This window comes from Sturnira hondurensis, unplaced genomic scaffold (genome assembly GCF_014824575.4).
Source record: "Sturnira hondurensis isolate 20B ecotype Veracruz unplaced genomic scaffold, ASM1482457v3 Scaffold0002840, whole genome shotgun sequence".
Taxonomy (NCBI): Eukaryota; Metazoa; Chordata; class Mammalia; order Chiroptera; family Phyllostomidae; genus Sturnira; species Sturnira hondurensis.
In genome coordinates, this window is record NW_028075471.1 from 21912843 (window position 1) to 21932386 (window position 19544).

General features: G+C 54.5%; 1 protein-coding gene across 14 annotated transcripts in view; it reads left to right on the forward strand.

Moving 5' to 3' along the window:
- IKZF1 (IKAROS family zinc finger 1) overlaps window positions 1-19329 on the forward strand; it is an 82249-nt gene extending 62920 nt beyond the window's left edge. For 6 of the 14 annotated variants that reach the window (XM_037041078.1, XM_037041081.1, XM_037041089.1 and 3 more), the window contains 4 exons: window positions 545-712; window positions 4445-4570; window positions 8329-8463; window positions 15830-19329. In XM_037041078.1, the coding sequence (XP_036896973.1) occupies window positions 545-712; window positions 4445-4570; window positions 8329-8463; window positions 15830-16539 (1139 nt within the window). In that variant the 3' untranslated portion in view covers window positions 16540-19329. The remainder of the gene's footprint in view (window positions 1-544; window positions 713-4444; window positions 4571-8328; window positions 8464-15829) is intronic. The other 8 variants (XM_037041083.1, XM_037041088.1, XM_037041091.1 and 5 more) reach the window with 5 other exon arrangements.
- Window positions 19330-19544: the final 215 nt, after the last annotated feature.

Consider the following 19544-nt stretch of genomic DNA (forward strand, 5'->3'; position numbering starts at 1 on the left):
GGAGAAATTGAAAAGGAAATACAGGGAGATGTAAATGAAAAGAAGTTATTATAACTGTTATAATGAACTGCCTTTCATTTAAATATAAGAATGTAACGCTGAAATGAACTTGTGATCCTGAAATGCATTTTTAATGAGTTTCCTTTTTATTTTGCTGCTTCAGTGGCATATTTTAAAGACCCTTTGAAAAAAGCCACATTAAAACCCCCACCAAATGCCACAACACGCAGAATTGGATATTGGTTTATTCCAAAACTGCTGATCAGGAAGAGTGGCTCTTCATCACAAAATGTTGCAGTCACTTTATTTAAATGAGTTTGAATTTGCATTGTGATGTGCCGCTCTGATTTAGGGGAAAAAATTAGATTTTCAGATCAAATTGACCCAGGCAGTGAAGCGTTAAGAAGCTGGCAGGTTTCGTCTGAAAGCCTCATGTTCGATCAAAGCTGCCGCCGGTGGAAGTCGCCGGCCCCGTGGGAGAGCACCGTGCGCCCCTGGGGTCCCCGGCCGCTGTCCACACTCACGACCCCCCGTTTCCCCGCAGGAGAGCGGCCCTTCCAGTGCAACCAGTGCGGGGCCTCCTTCACGCAGAAGGGCAACCTGCTGAGGCACATCAAGCTGCACTCGGGGGAGAAGCCCTTCAAGTGCCACCTCTGCAACTACGCCTGCCGCCGGCGGGACGCCCTCACCGGGCACCTGCGGACGCACTCCGGTAGGTCCCCGGGGCACGGCGGGCCGCCGGGGTGGTGCACGAGTCCTCCTCGCTGGGTGGCCCGGTCCCTGGGGCAGCCCTGGGGCCGCCCAGAGGACGGTGGCAGCAGCAGGGTCCCTGACTGGCTGAGAGGCAGGGGCCAGGGGGGCGGGGCGGGAACCTCACACACCAAGCCCCACTTTAGCAGGCCCGATCCCGTCTGGTCAGGTAAGTGGTCTGCAGAGAGGACTTCCCCGCTGTGCTGTGGCCAGGCCTCCCGCGAACACACAGAGAGCTCCCAGATCCGCATCTTTAGGCTGCGAGGGGAGCCACACGCACAACTGAGTTAGGCAGAGGATTTCAGGAGCCGTCATTGCAGAGGTGACCAGGGTCCCTGTCCTGAGTGGATGGACACTGTCACCAAGGGCACACTGCCTCCCCAACTGAGCCCTGGTAGAATTCTTTCCCCCCTGGAACCAGGCCTGCCTCTTCAGGAGGCAAGACGCACCCCAAATAATCTGAGCTCTCCCTCTCCCACCCCTGACTGGATCAGACTGTCTGCCTCCTCAGGAGTCTTTCTTTTTCATTACCCAGCAGCCCCGTGACCTCACAGGCCAGAGCAGGAGGGCCGTGGCCAGATGGGGGCCCTGGGTGGGAGGTGGCAGTCCTGCTCCCATGGAGCTGTCCATCTAAATCATCCAGTGAGCGCTGGGGACAGGAAGGCACTTCAGACCAGCTTCCCCCGTGCAAGGGCGCTGTGTTTGCATGGGGGGTTTCTGCGTTCTGGCCATGTCCGTCCTAAACGCAATGAGTGTAACGAGGGTCTGGTGTCAGAGGTCACTTGCTGTGTTCATTTCTTGGTCACCTGTGTCCTGAGCCCCTCAGGGACCTCATTCTCCAGCAGAGGAGACAAGTGCAAAGTGCCGAAGCACCAGTGTCTCCCCAGGGCTGTGACACAGTATCCAAGGGGGTGGCAGGAACTCCAAGAGGGGACAGTCCATCTTCAGGATGAGAGGTGTCAGGAGAGACTCCTGCAGGAAAGGGCTTGGGTCCAGGCTGACAGGTGCGTTTCTGAGGTTTCCCTTCAAAGATGCCCAGGCGGAATGCGAGGTTCTGTGAGTGACCCCAGAAAGCGGCACTGGGCCCATTTTAGCAAGTATGGGAACTGCCGTTCTCCTGTAGGAGCCAAGGCATGGCAGTGGCCGGGGGATGGAGCCCCAGTGTCCAGCCAGGCCATCGCTGCTCTGCCCTGGCCCCCGTCCTGGTGGTCAATACAGAGGAGGCTCCCAAAGCCATGATGAGCCATGATATGAGGGTCGGGGTCTTTGTGAGCCATGATGATTGGGGTCGGGGTCTTCACACCTGAGGAGGGGGCCATGCAGAACCGAGGAGTCACTCCTTCCTGCAGAGCAGGCCAGTCGGAGGGGGCGACAGTGAGGCCAAGGCCACCACCCCCCATCTGGGACAGGGCACACGCTGAAGCCCGGGGAGGCCATTGCGACAGGTGGCAGGGAGAACAGGGGTGTATCCCCGCAGAGTGAGATGGTGACAACGTGACAGTGAGCATTTTTAAACATTTCCACGTGTCGATGATGAGAGGCATGCGTGGTCCCGTGCAGAGGTGAAGGTGCGTGAGGAGCTGGACACAGGCTTCAGGGGTGACGATTACTCGGTCTGCGTGCTGTGCCCAGCAGGGGCTGCGGGCGGAGGCACTTGGCAGACGTCACTTCTAAGGTGCCAAGTGGACGTCAGCGCCTGTGACGGTGGCAGGGCTGGCAGAAAGCACAGCTGCCCACGTGGGCTGGCCCTCAACTGAGCACCAGCCTCACGGTCCCCCATGTGCCCAGGGCTCAGGGACTCGCCCCAGAAACTGCTCCTGCCAGTCCACCTGAGAATTTACAACAAAGCCACTCTCTGCTTCCCCACTGTGATGTCAGGACTGTCTGCCTCAGCGTGTCAGGTCACTGCGGCTGCATGCCTGCTGGCTCCGAGGGGGACCTGGCGCTGTCCTGCTTGGACCTGGGGAGTTCTCTGTCACACTGGCAGAGAACGCCCTGGACACTGTGTTCCTCTCCATGGGCCCACTGCTGAGCGAGCTGGTCATCCTGCTGGGGAGAGGCCATCTCGGGCCCAGGGCTGCCGGTGGTTCTGACTCCTGGAGGTGCCACGGATGCAGCTCTCGGCAGAAACGACTCAGGCATTACCTGAAGACCGAAGTGCAACGAGACGAAGGCTGCAGCCTGTGCCAACTGAAGCATGGCCACTTGCCATTCTGCTGTGACAGGGCCATGCCCCTGACCCCCCAAAATCACAGTGCAGCTCACAGCTTTCCCGACAACTGGAGCAGACTGAGGAGGCTGCAAAGGCCGGGCCATCAGTGGTGATGTAACAGGAATCATAACAAGAGAGGCAAGGCGGGGGCGTGTGGCAGGTGGGGAAGGGACGACGCCTCCTGTCTTCACTGCTGTCTCTGGGCGCAGCGCGCTGAGCCAAAGACCTTCACCCTGAAGAATGTGGGGCGACACCCTAAGATAGGCTTCACTTCTGTCTTCCCATGAACGTATTTCTCGGGTCCCAGAGTTAATTAACACCGACCACAGGCTTGGAGACATGGACACTCAGACACCAGGCCATGCACACAGGAAGCTGCCAATGTTCCAGCTTTTTCCAGGAAGGAGGTTGTCTACGTTCTTTTAATTTTTCAAGGCAGCCCTCAAGAGAACACACCATTTTAGGCGACATCGTATGTGTTGATGTTTCCCTGACGTTAGGGATGCAACATCTTCTACAAATAAAGATCCTATTATTCCTTCATTATGATAAATGTTCCAGAACTTAAATTTGAGGGGGTTTTATTTTTGGTCTGAGTCTTCTTAAATGATAGCTTCTATTCACCTAAGGAAAAAATCTACCCAATATAAGCTTTGGTTAAACCGTTTAACCCAACATTCCTATTTGGATGGTGTTGATTTTTATGTAATAATTTCAAGTATGTAAAACCCAACATTCTGAGAAGGAAGATGATTCTGGTCTTAGAATGGAAATTTATATTCCTTATGTAACTAGTTGGAGATCCTTTCCCACCTCACCCCTATTACCACTGCGCGTGGAAGTCTGGGGACCGAGCCACCCCGTGAAGGTGTCCCGTTCTTCCCGTGCCATGACACTCGCTGACCTGCAGGAAGAACCAAGGTCGCCGTGCAGAAGTGGACTGCTCCACACACCAGCCGCCAGCCACGCCCACGTTTGGATCTGAATCGGAGTCGATGAAACAAAGTGATCACTCAGTGAATGCTCTGCAGCCCCAGGTGGCCGGTGGCTGCCCTAGGTCCATCGGCCCACAGGAAGCCCCGCTGGACAGGGGCTGTTCTAGAAAAAGTGTGCGTTTGGGAAAACGAAGGCTCGTTTCATGGAAGACATTCATCTTTATGGGTGTCTTAGAGACTCAGATTACCCAGTGTGCACCCTGGAAGGGAACTGACTTTGGCTGCATGAGGCTCTGGCCCCCGCAGAGACCAGGCAAGAGTCCAACAGCGCAGGTGAATCTAACTGTTATCCAGCCGACACACGCCCTTCCTCCTGCCTCTGCCCAGGTGACCCTTTTTACAGGTAGTGATTTCGACCAAGTGCCCGGTGCTTTGAGCTCTCTAGAGCAGAGTGTCTTTTGGCTTTTCGGTGATGTCTGTGTTGCAACCCCCCACCTGTAAGGCCGGCGTCTAACTGGGGACTTGAACTCCATTCTGTTTTCTGCAGTTGGTAAACCTCACAAATGTGGATATTGTGGCCGAAGCTATAAACAGCGAAGCTCTTTAGAGGAACATAAAGAGCGTTGCCACAACTACTTGCAAACCATGGGCCTCCCAGGCACGCTGTACCCAGGTAAGCGCCGCAGCAGCTTGAGGGGGGCCAGACCCCACCCCAGGCTTGCCCGCCCGCCTGCCGGGACCCAGTGACCCCGCACACGCACGCCCACTTGGAGTGCATGCCTCGTCCACTGAAGGGAGCTTGACCTTAAACCCCTCCCTCTCCTGAGATTCTAGGGACCTTTGACATCTTTGTTTGTTTTGGTTTGGGTTTTTTTTTTTTTTAAACCCAGAGTACTGATTGCTTCTTTGTGCCCAGTAACCAAGACAAGATGTGAAATCTTATTGGAAAACACTATTTTCATGAAGTTTTTCTGATAAGAGCTTCCAGGCTGTTTTCAGTCATGGCTGGTGGCACCAGCCTGGAGGGAGAGAGCAAGCCCTGACAGTCGACAGCAGGACCACTGTCCCCGGACTCGGGGCCTGGTGCCCCTTCCTCACGAGCTCGATGCTTTGCACTGGGCGGCGTCTCGAGAGCGTACTTGGCTCCTGTCTTAGACGGTCTGAAGTAAAAGATGGGGGAGACACCGGCCCAGGAGCTGCGTCAGCTCAGGGGGGCAGTGGTGCTAGCAAAGGCATCTTCCCGTCTTGTTAAGGCAGAAGGAATTTCTGCGTAGACCACCGGCAGGTGCCGCTTCCCAAACACGACTGATTTAGCACGGCCGTTGGAAGCACAATCCCCAGACCGAGTGGGAGCCGCTAAATTAATGGCTGAGAATTGAGGAGGCCTCATGCAGCAATCTGACATCAGGAGATGTCTCGTCAAGGAAACCCACTAGGGGACAGATATTTTTTAAGCTTAGATTTTATTTGATTATCGTATCTTTTTTGTCATGGTAAAACAAATGTAAAACTGGAATCTGTGACCATTGTTCTGTGTGCAGCTCAGTGGCACTAGCATTCTCGGGGACACGAAAGTCGTTGGGGGCAAAGGAGAGAAGATGTCAGAGGAGGGGAGAGTCACACGTCCTGGCCTGGACCAGCCACACGTGACAGGATTCCAGAGGTCTCTGGCCAGCTGGGACGTGGTGGCTGCTGCCTCCCTGCCTTAGTCTTCTCACCTGTAGAATGGGGAGGTTCCGTGAAATAATCGTGTGGCTCCCTTTAGGGTCCGAGGTGGATCTCCTGAATGGAAAGGCACTGTGGGGCCGTGGAAGAAGCAAACCAGATATTAAAAGCAGTAATGATCACATAACAGTTACTGATTTCCAGCCAGACCCCGAGGTGGGAGGCAAAGGAATGAGAAGACAGTTTAGGCTCCTTTCCAATAAAATATAAACACTCTGATATTACATTTTCGGTAAAAAGTAAGTTAACGGGTCTTAGATGTAAGTACTGCTGATTCGCCTTTAAACAGCCTCACAAACACTTACCAGGGACTTAGGGGCTGCAACACCCACCCCATCACATACAACAGCACGTGTTCCCCCAAGACATTCCGCACACAGGGTGGACAGACAGAGCAGATGAGGCACGCGCAGAGTCCACTGGTCTTCCCCCCGTCCCCGTGACTGAAGGAAGGTGACAGCTTCCCACTCAGGACCTTTTCTCCAGTGCACCCCCGAGCTCCCCTCTTCAGCAGGGGTGGTGCTTCCTGTCTGACCACCCGCCAGGAAGAGCGTGAGAGAAGGAAGGGGTGTGAGCGAGGGGTGTGCACCACACACTCACCTGGACACCCGAGGTCTCTCGTCTCTCAGCGATGTCACGGAGCTCCCGTGTCAGCCGCACGTATGCTCACAGTCCCCCTGGGCCCAGTCAGTTCAGCCCTGCCGTGTTCATTATGACCTTCAGTGCTCACACTGCCTGGGATCCCCCAGTGGGGCTTCTCCCCAGGTCGGCGCAGGTTGTAGGGACTGGAAGCCACAGAGGCACACAAATGCAAGTCCGTCCAGAGGACACCTGGGATGGGAGGGCAGGCGGGGGGCTGCGGTGGGGACTCCTGGCTGCTTGGCTTTGCTGTGCCCCCTCCTGTTCCTCCCACGCCCCAGACACCAGCCCTCCACCCCAGCGCCCATGTGGACCCCCGTCCCCCTTAGCTGGGGGCCATTCTTTCAGATTAGTTAGGAACAGAACCTAGCTTACAGGATGTAGAAGAGAATAACTCTCCTAACTACAGTGCCGCTAAGTAAAGAGCATTTTGGTCATCTGTAATAGTTTCTGAATGTCGCTACAAAACACGTGAGCTTCACTTGGGCCTTAGGTGAGCACATGGTATCACGACTTCCTAGCAGGAAATCCAGTGAAGGACGGAGTAGCCAGGGGCTGGGAGCTGGGGGTCATTTGTCCTCACTCTGAACTCTGAGGATCAGGCTTGCAGGAGCCCGCAGCCTGACAGAGAGGGCACCCTGCCGGGCCACAGCACCCCACTGTCAGGGAAGGGTGGACACCAAGGGAAGCCTGTTCACTCCACAGGTCCAAGTGTGGCTGGCGACACTGAACCTCACAGATTTTATGTGCGCTCCTTGTAGAAATCAGGGTGTTGGGTTTGCCCATGTAGTAAGGAACCTATTTCTAATGCTCAAAATGACATACCGGTGATATCGGCCAATTTGAAATACATTTTTTCAAAATGGCATTCACTGAGGATGCCCTGGAGACAGAAAATAATTAGAAATCACCTTAGCGGGTGATGCGCAGGACATGTGCAGAACGCTGCCACAGCAGATGAGGAAGGAAGACACCCTTGCAGACGGGTAGGGACAGAGGGCTGGACGCTGCCTGTGCGTGACCCTGAACCCAGGCGTGGCTTCATGTCAGATGGCTTTGGGCGTCTTAGTGGAATCTGGGAACCACGTATTATGAAGTGTGTCCAGAAAAGTTGAGAGGGGTTGGCAGTTGTTCGAAGGGAGAGTACTGCCTGGTGCTATGTTCAAGTGTAGCTGCCGCAGGGGCCTCCCACAGAACAGATGGGTCTGTGGTAGAAATGGATACACTTCGCAAAGCCCCAGAGGTAGACACATCTGCGGTGGGATTTATGAGGACTGTGCAGGCACTGTGCTGGCAGGGCTGGTGATCTGTTTAGAGGGCAGTCAATTCACATGTTCAGCTCCGTATACATGGGGACAAATTTCAGGGAGATGGAAGAGTTAGTTCCATTTCCAAAACTCCAGCCGTCAAACTAGGTAAGGCTATGCAGGATGCAAAGCTGGGTCCTCGGTTATGGAAAGAAAGAGACAGCCTGAGAAAACCAAAGGTGGGCTGGGACGCCTCCCTCCACCCACAGCCGCCCCCGGCCCCTCCTTCCCTGAAGTCCATGGGCACTTTTGGCTGAGCCAAGGGTGCATGTGCATCTGGGCTGGAGCTCTGGGCTCTCTCCCCACGAGGCCGTCCCCGCGAGGCCGGCATTTGCTGGAGCGTCCCAAGTGTTCCTTCTGCGGTTCTCTGAGGCCGGAGTGGGAGTCGGACCCTCAGGTCAGCTCTGGCTCTGACAGTTCTCTGGTGCTCAGCAGACTGACCGAGCGAGTGGATTTGGGCATCTGTGAATAGTTAAGGCCCCTCATCAGACATGATTCATTGCAGCCCGCTCTCCGGTGACAGCGAGGAGGCTTGGGCCCCGGGTCCTGGGGTCTGATGTGCAGCCGGCACGCACCTGCAGCAAGTGGGAGTCCGAGGCTCTATCTGCCTGGCAGGGTCGCTGGGAAGATTAGAAATAATCGCTGCCGAGGGCCAGGCTTTTGTAGGCACATCAGAAATGTCAGATTAACGCTGGATGCTGCTGGGTCATCTCCCTGTCAGAGTCTCTAAACTGGCCTCTCCGAATGTCTTTGACTTTAGTCATTAAAGAAGAAGCCAATCACAGCGACATGGCGGAAGACCTGTGCAAGACGGCGTCCGAGCGGTCCCTCGTGCTGGACAGACTCGCGAGTAACGTCGCCAAACGTAAGAGCTCTATGCCTCAGAAATTTGTTGGTAAGAGTTCAACGTTTGCTGTCTCTTAAAAACACCCGGGGGGGGTGGGGGGGTCTAGGCTCAGGTGGTGATTACATGAGGGTAGGAGAAAGAAAAAGCACCCTGTTTTTTCAGAAAAAGCAAAATCAGGCAAGCTTAACATTTCTCAAATACCTTGAAATTCCTTCCAAAGGCCTCATAAACATGGCAAATTTTCTGCCAATAGCTTGTCCTAGACGTGACATTGGGGTGGCCGGACACTTGGTGAGCACTGGTGGGGGCAAGTCAGTGTGCTCAGTGTCACTCGAGTAAGCCCAGCTCCGCCGTGGGCTCCCCGCACAGCCCAGGCGCCCTCTGCCTGAGGTGGACATGGTCATTTTCCACTTGAACCTCACACTGCTGCCCATGTGGACGATCTTGAAGGGTTAATGGGCAGAATTGCCCAGCACCTGGCCCAGGAGCAGTGACCAGGGGAAAGGAACACTGCCAGGTCTGCTGCTGTTGCAGATAACTCTCAACCTGGGCAGGTGCTTGGAGAAGTGCACAGTGGAGCAAGACAGCTCGTTTCCGGGGAACGCACTGTCCAGTGTAGGTGACAGACAGGGTACCCCAGGGCCATCGCCTGGGCCAGCCCCTGAAGGACAGAAGGGAGGGCGGAGGCAGGCACAAGAGTGCAGGTGGCCCTGGTTGGAGCCACCTAGGTGTCCGTCACAGCCACGCACTAACACTGTCACCTTGGTGAAGCTGTGGGACCTCTCCCAGTATGGGTCTCACTCTTGAGTTCTATCACAAAGTAGCAGCGAGGATGTGAGAACATCTAGCAGCTGTCAATGTGAAGGTCAACTATCATCTCTGGGGTGAGATAGACGGAGGGCCATGGGGGAGGGTCCCCTCGAGGGAAGGGGGCCACAGGGGAGGGCCGTGTCCAGGAAGGGGGGTCAGTAGAAGCTGCTGAGGCTGACAGTGAGCTGGGCGGAAGGGCAAGGCTGGGCTAAGGGCTGGTAGTGGGAGAAGAGGAGTGGATTCCCAGACATTGAAATACAGAGAAGAGCTGGTGCTGGTGTGGAGGCGAGTGGGGTGCAGGAGTGATCTGGGGAACTTAGGTCTCTTGGGGGAGCAAAGAAAATAAGGTCGCAGTGCACGCCAGCCAGGGGGTTGTGGCCTGGAGTGCCGGGGTGAGCACAGATTCTGTTCACGCACCAGGCTGGGCAGAGCACGGGCGTGCTCCCACGGGACAGCAGTCAGTCCTGGCAGATGGGGACTGCACCGTTGGAAGGGGAAAGGGAGGGGTACGTGGCCCCAGAGGGTGCTGCCATCCCTCAGGACAGACAGAACAGCAGGAAGGGGGCCCAGGGCAGAGGTTCTAGCCTTCCCGTTGCACTGAAAATAGGCTTCCTTTGATCAGGCTTTAAAGAGAGGTTTGCCGCAGGTTGGGGGCTGGGGGCGTAGATAAGGAAGTCAGAGACACTTTCGCAAACCGCTGGCTAGAGACACTACGGGGGAGGTGCCCACGCACGTGAGCTTTCAGACTGCTGTGGGGGAGGCCTTGAACTTCCTAAGCAGAGCGGGGGGTCAAGTCGCAGTGCAGAGGAGGCTGCTGTAGTGGGGCTTCACGTCTCCCAGGGCCGAGGGGGATGCGGGGCTCACTCCCTGTACAGTAGGGACAATGGCTGGTGGCGACCAGGGAGAGGCAGTGAGGTGACTGCAGGGAGCAGGGGGCCACACAAGACACTGCCCAGGGCTTTGTTGGTGAAGATGGGCAGTCACCATGGGCTTTTGGAGACTTCTCTCCCAATGAGACTGTGAGACCCTGCAGAGGCCACCCCAATGGGCCTGCCCCTGGGTGTTGTCTTGAGAGTCAGAAGCTTCCATGTTTAGAAAAAAAAGCCTCGACTCTCCATCAATCAAAGCTGCGCAGGTGGCCAGCTCTCAGGTGGCTGTGCACCCTGCCTGGTGTCCCCCCCCCCACCAGAGGCTGGTGACTGGCAACTTATGTCTAAAACAAGGGCTGTCCCAGCCCCCAAAGGGCTAGGTGGAAGCAATGGGAGCTCAGTGACCCACTGCTGACCTGTCGCAGCATCTTCTGTACAGTCGAAGAGGAGACCGGTCTCTAAGTTTCCCATTAACTTCTGGATGCCAAGTGCATCCTCCGTGTGAACTCAGAAAGAGTGTGTAGGAACAAGCTATCCCTGGGGCGGCGGGGAGGGGTAGTCAGAGCTCCCCAGCTCAACCTGGAGCACATCCCTGGGCTCAGCGTCCCCCCATCTGTGAAATGGGCCTGAGGCCCCTGCCCCCCTCCAGCTGTTCCGAGGACCCCAGGGCGCGGCTGCCAGTACCCCTGACATTAGCAGGCACCTGAGATGCAGGAGCTAACACTGTTTTCGTGTTGAATGTTGCTCCAAATGGCGTATATTGTTGCTTAGTGGGTATGTGACCTGTAGTTTGAATTTTTAAATTGAACTCCGGTGTGAGTGTTTTTACTTTGCTGGCCACACTGCCCACCTTGCAGTGCCATGGAAGACCCCATCCTCTGGGACAGCCAGACACTGGGCCGCGGGGCGGATGAGCCGGGCTGCAAAGGGGTGACAAGGCTCGGCTGCCTGGCCGTGCCGGTCACTGCTCTTAGTCGGTTTGGTGGCTGTGGTGAGAGAGCGTTTAAAGTACAGAAGAGGAAATAGGAGGAGAAAAGAACAGTGATCGATATCCATGCTACCCATTGAAAGTGTCTTGGTAAACTGAAGTTTACATCATTTTTAATTAAAAAATTCCCTATTATATTATTAAAATGACATATAGTTAATGACTTATAATGTGAAGATGAATATTTTAAAATCGCCACAAAACCCAACATTCAGAAATGACCACCACTAAGAGTAGCTGAGATCAATTCTAAATATCTTTTTATTTTGATAAATAATATAAATCTGTGAGCAGAGAGGATGATGAGTCAGTGAACTGATAAAATACACACTGTAAAGATTCTGTCGGATGGCAGATGCTATTTCAAATGCAAGTGTCTTTCTTACACGCATCTTAACTTCAGGAGGTGAGCGAGAGCCAAACTGGTTTGTCCTCAGATAGATATCCCCCTCCCCCAACACACACACAAGATATTCCTAGAGCCTTTCTCTAAGACTACGAAGATACATTTGGAGAAACGTCAAAGCCTTCACATCATGTTTCATTTACCTGCATCAGGGCGGTCAGTCGCTGTCCCCCTTCCCAGGTGCAGCCACCTCGTTGCTCTGACCTCATCCTTTTACACTCTGCTCCGCGATCCGAGTTCTCTCTCTCTCGGATGAGCTGTGCGTTGTTAACTCTGGGTTAGAGGAAGCTCTGTCCCGGTCCTTTTCCTGCCGTTTCATTTTTCACTGTTTGTTGTCATTGTTGTTTTTCAGTAACAGTTGCCATTCACTGTCACCTTGGTGTCAGGTGTCCCCGTTTCTGTCTGTTTCAGTAATCTCTTCATTGGTTGGACTGCACAGTCACACAACCTTTTTCGAGAAGGTTCCAGGGATGTTCTACGCCCACACTCCTTTTGTGTCTGAGGGTGGCTGCCGGCTGCCTTTCTGTCAATACTTGGGGGGCCTGTTGGCTGAACGTGTGGTGTCGGTCACCCTGATTGTCCCCCTGAGAACTCCTCAGATCTCCCCATGATTCAGGATGATGGTGAAATTTTCACTGCCCCCCTCAGTGCCTGAAGAGTCCTTTTTTTAACCTTAAAGTTAGATATGCTCACTGGGTGTTTTACATTCTAAATAAAAATGTCCTGCCATTTAAAAATGGGAATTCCCTTTTTTTCTTTACTTCTGGAAAATTCTCTCTTATAGAAATGCATTTTTTGGGGGGTCCTATCTATGGTGTCCTCTGTTCAGGGGCACCAGGGGCCCTATGCTGGATAATAATTTGTCTTCCACATCCCTTAACATTTTGTGTTTTTTTTTCTCTTTAAGATGTAGTCCCTGTCACTGTGCTGTGTTTTTCCTCTGTGTCAGTGATTCCAGTTCTAGTCATTTCTGCTCTCCTACGGGCTGCTTCTCACCAGGCATCAGTTCCGTGGGAAGGCCACGCAGACCTTCTGGGTCCTGAGACCCGCAGTCTCCTTTTCCTTCTCACTCTGTTGTTTTCACGCTCCATCTCTCAGTATTTTTTTTTACTGGGCCCGTGTCACAAAGCAATTATGAGCCATTTCCTCTCTTCTTTGAATTGAGCTTTTCTCCTAGGATGGCTCCGTGGTTTGTCACTTCCTTTCTCCCTTTGCACGGTGAGAAAATATTTTCACTGTAACCAACGCATTGCTTTTCATCTTCTTATTCTCCTCAGGCCGACATAGATTGATTGATGTCTCAACATCCTTCCCACTGTATCTGAGACTTTTTTTTCCCGTGAGAGCTATCAACTTTTCTAAACCTTGAGAAAAGGTCAGGAGGGGCGAGGGAGGGAGGCGAGATGGGCGTCGCCTTTGTGAAGAGGCGGCTCTGTCTCCCTCCTACTGCGATGGGGTTCAGTGTCCTCAACTCGCTGTGGCAGTACCAGGTGGCAGAGTGTTTTCTGCCCCCGAGGGGACACCCTGGCACTTTGGGCTGTGGCCCTGCATGGAGGACGTCATTTCTGTCACAGGGCCAACCTCAAGCTCTTTGGTCCAGTGTCACCTGATTCTGACTGGCAGGGGTTTCCACTGTGTATTTGGTCGGACATGGAAAACCATCTCTCTCATTAAGGCCATACAGAAATGCAGGCATTGGGGAAAACGCTAAGGATTGCACTGATTCAGACTTTAGGATTTGGAGAGTGAGAATGGTAGCCACCAAGCTTTGCCATGCACTTTGTGCCAAAGTTGTCTCTCCTTGGTCGTTGACTTCTTAAAATACGCATGTCATTGGAACGTGCACTTTTCCTTACCTGACTGCCAAAGTGAGTTTGGGGGTTTCCTTTTCTGACTTTGAGGAGTGCCGGGCCAGGGAGCGCTGCAGGCTGTTTCAGTGCACGTTTCTGCCCTATGTTCACTTGTTGCTGCTACTGAAGCTTCAAAACCATGGCTTTTCTTTGGTTGCTCGGGAACCCACAGTGCGTAGCTTCGGGGAGGAGCAGGGTGATTAGCGGGAAAAGCATGGCTTCTGGTGGAGTTGAGGTTCTCTCATGTTTACTAGAATTGTCCACAAAGTCCCTCTGCCTTCTCTCCTAGCCAGGGTTTGCCGGAGGGACAGGCTGGGGCATAGGACAGACTGGGACATGACCAGAGCCGCTGAATCCTGTTCTGGGGTTAGCGTGACAGGCTGTCAGAACCACCCCCCCCACACATGAAAACAGAAAAGAAAGCTGTAGTTTCCATCCTGCTTTCCAGCTGCTCCTCTGACCCCAACGGAGAAAGCAGCCCTCCCCAGGGCCCAGCTGCCCACCTGGCACCAAGGGTCCCCGCTTGTCAGGGCCTGCAGAGGGTGGGACGGGCCACTGACAGGTGCTCTGCTGGTCACCCACAGACCCCATGGAACATCAGAGCAGGGCCTGTGCCCCTCTGAGCACCAGGAGGTTGAAACAAGGGGCAGCCAGGCCATCGTGCATGGATGTGCACCAGGAGGCGAGAGGAGACAGAAAGCTACTTGGAAGAGTGACAGGATGTGCCCCTGCCCGTTACCAGTGGTCACAGATTTTTTACAGAGAGTCATTAATGAGCCTGCACACTGTGGAGGAGACTGTCCTTCTGCAGCCAAGGCCGAACAGGAGACCTTGACGTCAGTGTCACAGTGGGGTGCGTCCTCCTCTGCCACCGCCCCTACCAGCCACCACCAGTTACAACCTGGGCTCTTGGGACAGCCTGCAAGTGCTCCCCTTTCCTTTGTCCCTCCCCAGCCCAGGCTCCCTTCCCTCAAACCCTCCAGGGGCTTCTTCCCATTTCCTCTGGACAAAGCCCCCGCAGGGGCCCGCAGGGGTGCAGGCCACTGCCCCCCTCGCCCGCCCTGTACCCTGGCCCTGGCCACACCACCTTCACCACACCCGGTAGAGCTCCAGGTTCCCAGGGACCCGTTCCCTCCTGCCTCGGCCACTGTGGGACACAAAAGCCCTCCCCCTAGCTGACGGTCCTCTATCTACAGCCAGTGACACTGTCCCAGGGAGCCTTCGCTGTCCTCACAGGACTTGGGTGGGCTGCGGGCCGGAGCTTTAGGGCTTCAGGGTCTGTCCTGCTGTTCGCTCTGTGCCGCTGAGGCCGGGGGCTGTTTTCACCTGCCCCTTCTCTGTCCCCGCTGCCGGTCCACAGCAGACGTTCCAGGAGTGTGTGTTGGAGGGAGAAGGAAAACCGAGTAAGGGGTAAAGGGAAAACGTATCCCCCACTTCCTTGGTCACCTGCCCCCCCACCCATGCATCAGCTCAGGAACGAGCCTCCCCGAACAGGAACAAGCCTGCAGCCCTTAGAGCTGTGGCTTTCACACTGAGCTTACTTATGGCCAGTGAGGGGAAGGCACAGCTTCAAACCGAAGCATTTGATTTCTTTAGGAAAATGTGCACTCAGGAGCTCAACAAGAAGCCAGAGCTAGACTCAGATTTCAGCTTCCGCAGGGAGGCGAGCTCTCCTGCAGACTGCGAGGCCAGGCCGTGTCTGGCCGTCACTGGGCAGTGGCACTGTGGACCTCGCTCCTGCTTGGTCATGATTTGAAAGGACATGTGAAGGACACACCCTCTTCCCTGTGGCTCGGTTCACTCGGCTTCCCACCCCTGTCTCTGTGGGCAGGGCCTGGGAGCTACTGAGAGGGGCAGGCAGAGGGGGGTCGGGGGGCAGGGAGGGGCGGAGGGGCGGCTGTTAAGTCTGAACATCCTCTTGAACCCAAGTTGGAGCCCATTCAGCTCTGTGCTCTGGCTAAGACTGTTATCAGTTCTCATATATTTTGATTCCATTTTATTCCAGAATATGAACACTCCAAATTTAGAATACATTATATAATATTATTTTAAATAAATGCTTTGCACATTATTATGAATAATTACATAATTATTTATTAAATTAACTAAATATAGTAAATTATAAATTAGAACGCCATATTGAACGTACATCATTTAAATGCGAAGGTTAACTATAGTCCTGTTTAATTATATATAAACTTATGTGGAGAAAGGACGCAACCCTCTGTTTAGCCCGTTTGAGTCCATGCTTTTAAACAGACAGGCACCATCCCTGTCGCTGGTTCCCGTGCTCACTTGTCCACCCGAGTTTTGTTACATGCCAGCTGCTGGCCACCTACAGGGCCAGGTGCCACCGACAGGAGTACCTCACCCCCCCAGGTTGGGAGTGTTCAGACACCCCGGGTTGGGGGCTCCCCTTGGTGCAGATTTTAGCTGTTGCTGCCACCCACCAAGGTAACCTGGCCTTGCTGACGTCCCCTGCCTCCCACAGGGGACAAGTGCCTGTCGGACGTGCCCTACGATGGCAGCGCCAGCTACGAGAAGGAGAATGAGATGATGCAGACCCACGTGATGGACCAGGCCATCAACAACGCCATCAGCTACCTGGGGGCCGAGTCCCTGCGCCCGCTGGTGCAGACGCCCCCAGGTGGCTCCGAGGTGGTTCCGGTCCTCAGCCCGCTGTACCAGCTGCACAAGCCCCACGGGGAGGGCCCCCCGCGGCCCAACCACTCCGCCCAGGACAGCGCCGTGGAGAACCTGCTGCTGCTGTCCAAGGCCAAGTCCCTGTCCTCCGAGAGGGAGGCGTCTCCCAGCAACAGCTGCCAAGACTCCACGGACACGGAGAGCAACACCGAGGAGCACCGGGGAGGCCTCATCTACCTGACCAACCACATCACGCACGCCCGCAACGGCCTGCCCATCAAGGAGGAGGGGCTGCCGGCCTACGATGCACTGCGGGCCGCCTCCGACGGCTCCCAGGACGCCCTGCGGGTGGTCGGCATGGGTGGCGAGCCCATGAAGGTGTACAAGTGTGAACACTGCAGGGTGCTCTTCCTGGACCACGTCATGTACACCATCCACATGGGCTGCCACGGCTTCCGCGACCCCTTCGAGTGCAACATGTGCGGCTACCACAGCCAGGACAGGTACGAGTTCTCGTCCCACATCACTCGGGGGGAGCACCGTTTCCACATGAGCTAAGCCTCCACTGCGGCGGGGGCACGAGGAGCAGCACCAGCTCCATTGCCTCCAATGCCCGCCATGTGCACAGAACAGGGACCGTGTGCTTTTCTGTTCTGTTTCTGGTTTTTTTAAGTGGATTAGCTGCAAATTTGATTTCCTTTTGAATGAAAGATTTTTATTGTTAGCTGCAAGGTTACGATGGCACTCACCCCAGACTGTATATTGGAGCCCCTACCTGTGGTTTCTAGAATGCCCTCCTCCAAACAATGAGTCATTTTCACAGAGCATCTTGTTTAAAAAGAGAGAGACAGAAAGGAAAGAAAAGAAAAGAGGCCAAAACCTGGGACAGAAAGAGCTGGTCCCAGGGGGAAGCCCAGGAAGCACACACCAGGTGTGCTTTCCCAGACCCCAGAAGCAGTGAACTGCACCTCCGAGGTATGGCTGGGCAGGTGAGCCACTGCAGGTGAGCACACCTGGAGGCGCCCCCAACCCCTCAGGGCCTGTGCTGCAGATTCTCCCATGCGCTGTGGGGTGTTCTCGAGCATCTACAGTAGTCACTGCCCAGTGGATGACGGCAGCACACTGCCCATCGGCAGCAAAGCATCCCTCCAGACATCGCCCGGCGTGTCCTAGTGAAGCACTTCCACTCCAGACGATCCTAGACCCGCCGAGGATCCGCACTGCCCTCCCAGGGTAGCAGCGTGCGGGAGGCGTGTGCTGGTCAGTGGTCTGGAGCCCACCCCGTGCCCCTCCTCAGTCACTGTAAATGCCACAGAGGACCTTCTCCCCTTCAGAATCACCATCTCGAGTGCACTTGAGTCCTGTTGAAGGGAAGGAGCCCACACAGATGGTGCCTTTGAGCCAGGGGTTTCTTTGCTTACAGAACACTGTAGCATTTTGAAACTGGAAAGAAACCAGGGGTCAGGGACCCTGAACAATGGGACAGAGAGGAGCTGGACTCTTGACAGCTTCAATTCAATGTCCTCTGACAGAGAGAGACATGCCAAGCCAAACAAATACACTGCCAACAGCCCTCTGACTCCCACCCGCTGGCCCGCCGGCCCGCCGGCCCATTCCCTGCCTCTCTTCCCCTCCAGCCCTCAAAGCCACTCGGTTCACGGAGCTTCCTTGTGCCTGAGACTTCAGGATAGAGCTGAACACAGACTGTGTACATAGGGCTTCAGCGCTCTGCTCGGCCGCTTCCCCATTCTTCTCGTCGCCTCTCACAGCCAGGGCTATTTGTATTTACATCTCTTCTGTTGGAGATTTATATTGTTACACTGCTTTTCCTTGAAACATTGTATTTAAGTGAGGGTGCCTTAAGGGCCCCAGGTAATTAAGTTATGTTTGAAAGGTCACACACTCTCTGTGCCAAAAGCTGTTCCCGTTTTCTTCTAGAGGTAAAAGCAGGACCTGGCCTGACATCTCCCTTTCGGTCCCTGGGTGTGTCCTGTTGTGGAATGGTGCATGTGCTCAGGGCTGACGCACTGAGGACTGAGCCGCACCTGGGTCTCACACGCCTGCACTGTGTTTAAGATACATGTCAGAGCGAGGGGGGGGTGCAAGTAGAAGGCCAACCCGCCAATGACGACACGCATCTGCCCATCTGCCTGCTCCTGTCGTTTGTGCTGTCGGTTTTGTTTCCCTCTGTCCGTGCTTTTTTCTGGTTTTGTTTCAATCCCGTGGTGGCTCTGACAGTCTCAGCCGCCTGCTGAAACAAAAGTGAGACAAAGTGGACAGATGCAGACCAGCAAAGGCCACCCTCTGTCCTTCGCATGATGTCTTCGGTTCCAGCAACACAGAAGCACCATCTCTCCTTAAAAATATGTATCGCTTTCATGCACCTCAATGCGTGTTTGTGTTTTTTGTTTTGTTTTTGACCTTAAAAGGAACCCAAATCAGTCCTGGCTGGGGCAACTCGTTTGGAGCATCTCCCCAAAGACCAAAAGGTTGCAGGTTCAATCCCTGATCGGTGAGCATATAGGAGGCCACCGACAGATGTTTCCCCGCCCCACAACCACTCTCTCAGCCGTGTGTCTCAATGGTCAGGGTCTAATACACCTTTTTATAGTCGGTGTGCTCTGCCGGTCAGGGCCAGATGTGCCTGTATCTGACACAGCTGCAAGTCTCCACCTGGCCCTGCCAGACACACAGACAGGTGTGTAAATGAGAAAATGCCGTGGTGTTTCTGACCTGCTTCTGTGATGATGTTAAGTTATTTCTAGTTCGCTATAAACCAGAAGGAACACTTGGAGGAATGCCATACCTCTCTGTACACTTTTTGAGATGCTTCTTCTGCAGTCATAGAACAAATACATGCAAAAATATTTTGTCTTCCTGTAACAGAGGAAGATTGGAACTGTGGGGTATTGGAACCCACCCCACCATTCTTTTGACACTGTTTCTGTGAGCGCTGACTCTGACTAACGTGTGCGTGGTTGATGCACGAGCACCATGTTTGTGCAAGAATCCCAGGAACCAACCTCAAAAGAGACAGACCTGGCCCTTCAGGCCTCCCAGCTCCGGGAGAGTTGCTGACTTTCAACCGTGGGGCCCAGATGATGTGAAGCCAGGTGACTGAACCAGGGCGACGCGCACCTCACCATCACTTGCCTTACCGGAATGGACTGTGCTCATCTGCACGTAGAGAACTTTTTAATCCCCTCCCCTGATCACTCTGTTCTGTTCCCCGCCCCCTCCTTATGAAAACGTCGACCGTAGTAAGGGGGGGAGACGGGCTTTGTGACATGAGTCCCCCATCTTCCAGGTGGCAAGCACCTGCAAATAAACCACGTTCCTTTCCATCAGCACCTGCCTCTCCAGTTCTGGCTTTTGCGGCAGTGGGCAGGTGGCCCTGAGTGTGGTCCCATTTCCCCTCCTGTGAGTCTGATCTAAGAGAAGGTGCTGTAGAGTCATGGCCCCTGCAGACTCCATCGCCGGTGGGGGCCAGCCATGCAGTCTTGGTTGGGCAAAGCTTCCGGCACAGTGAGCGCCTGGGTCCACAGTGCTGGGCACGGGGCCTC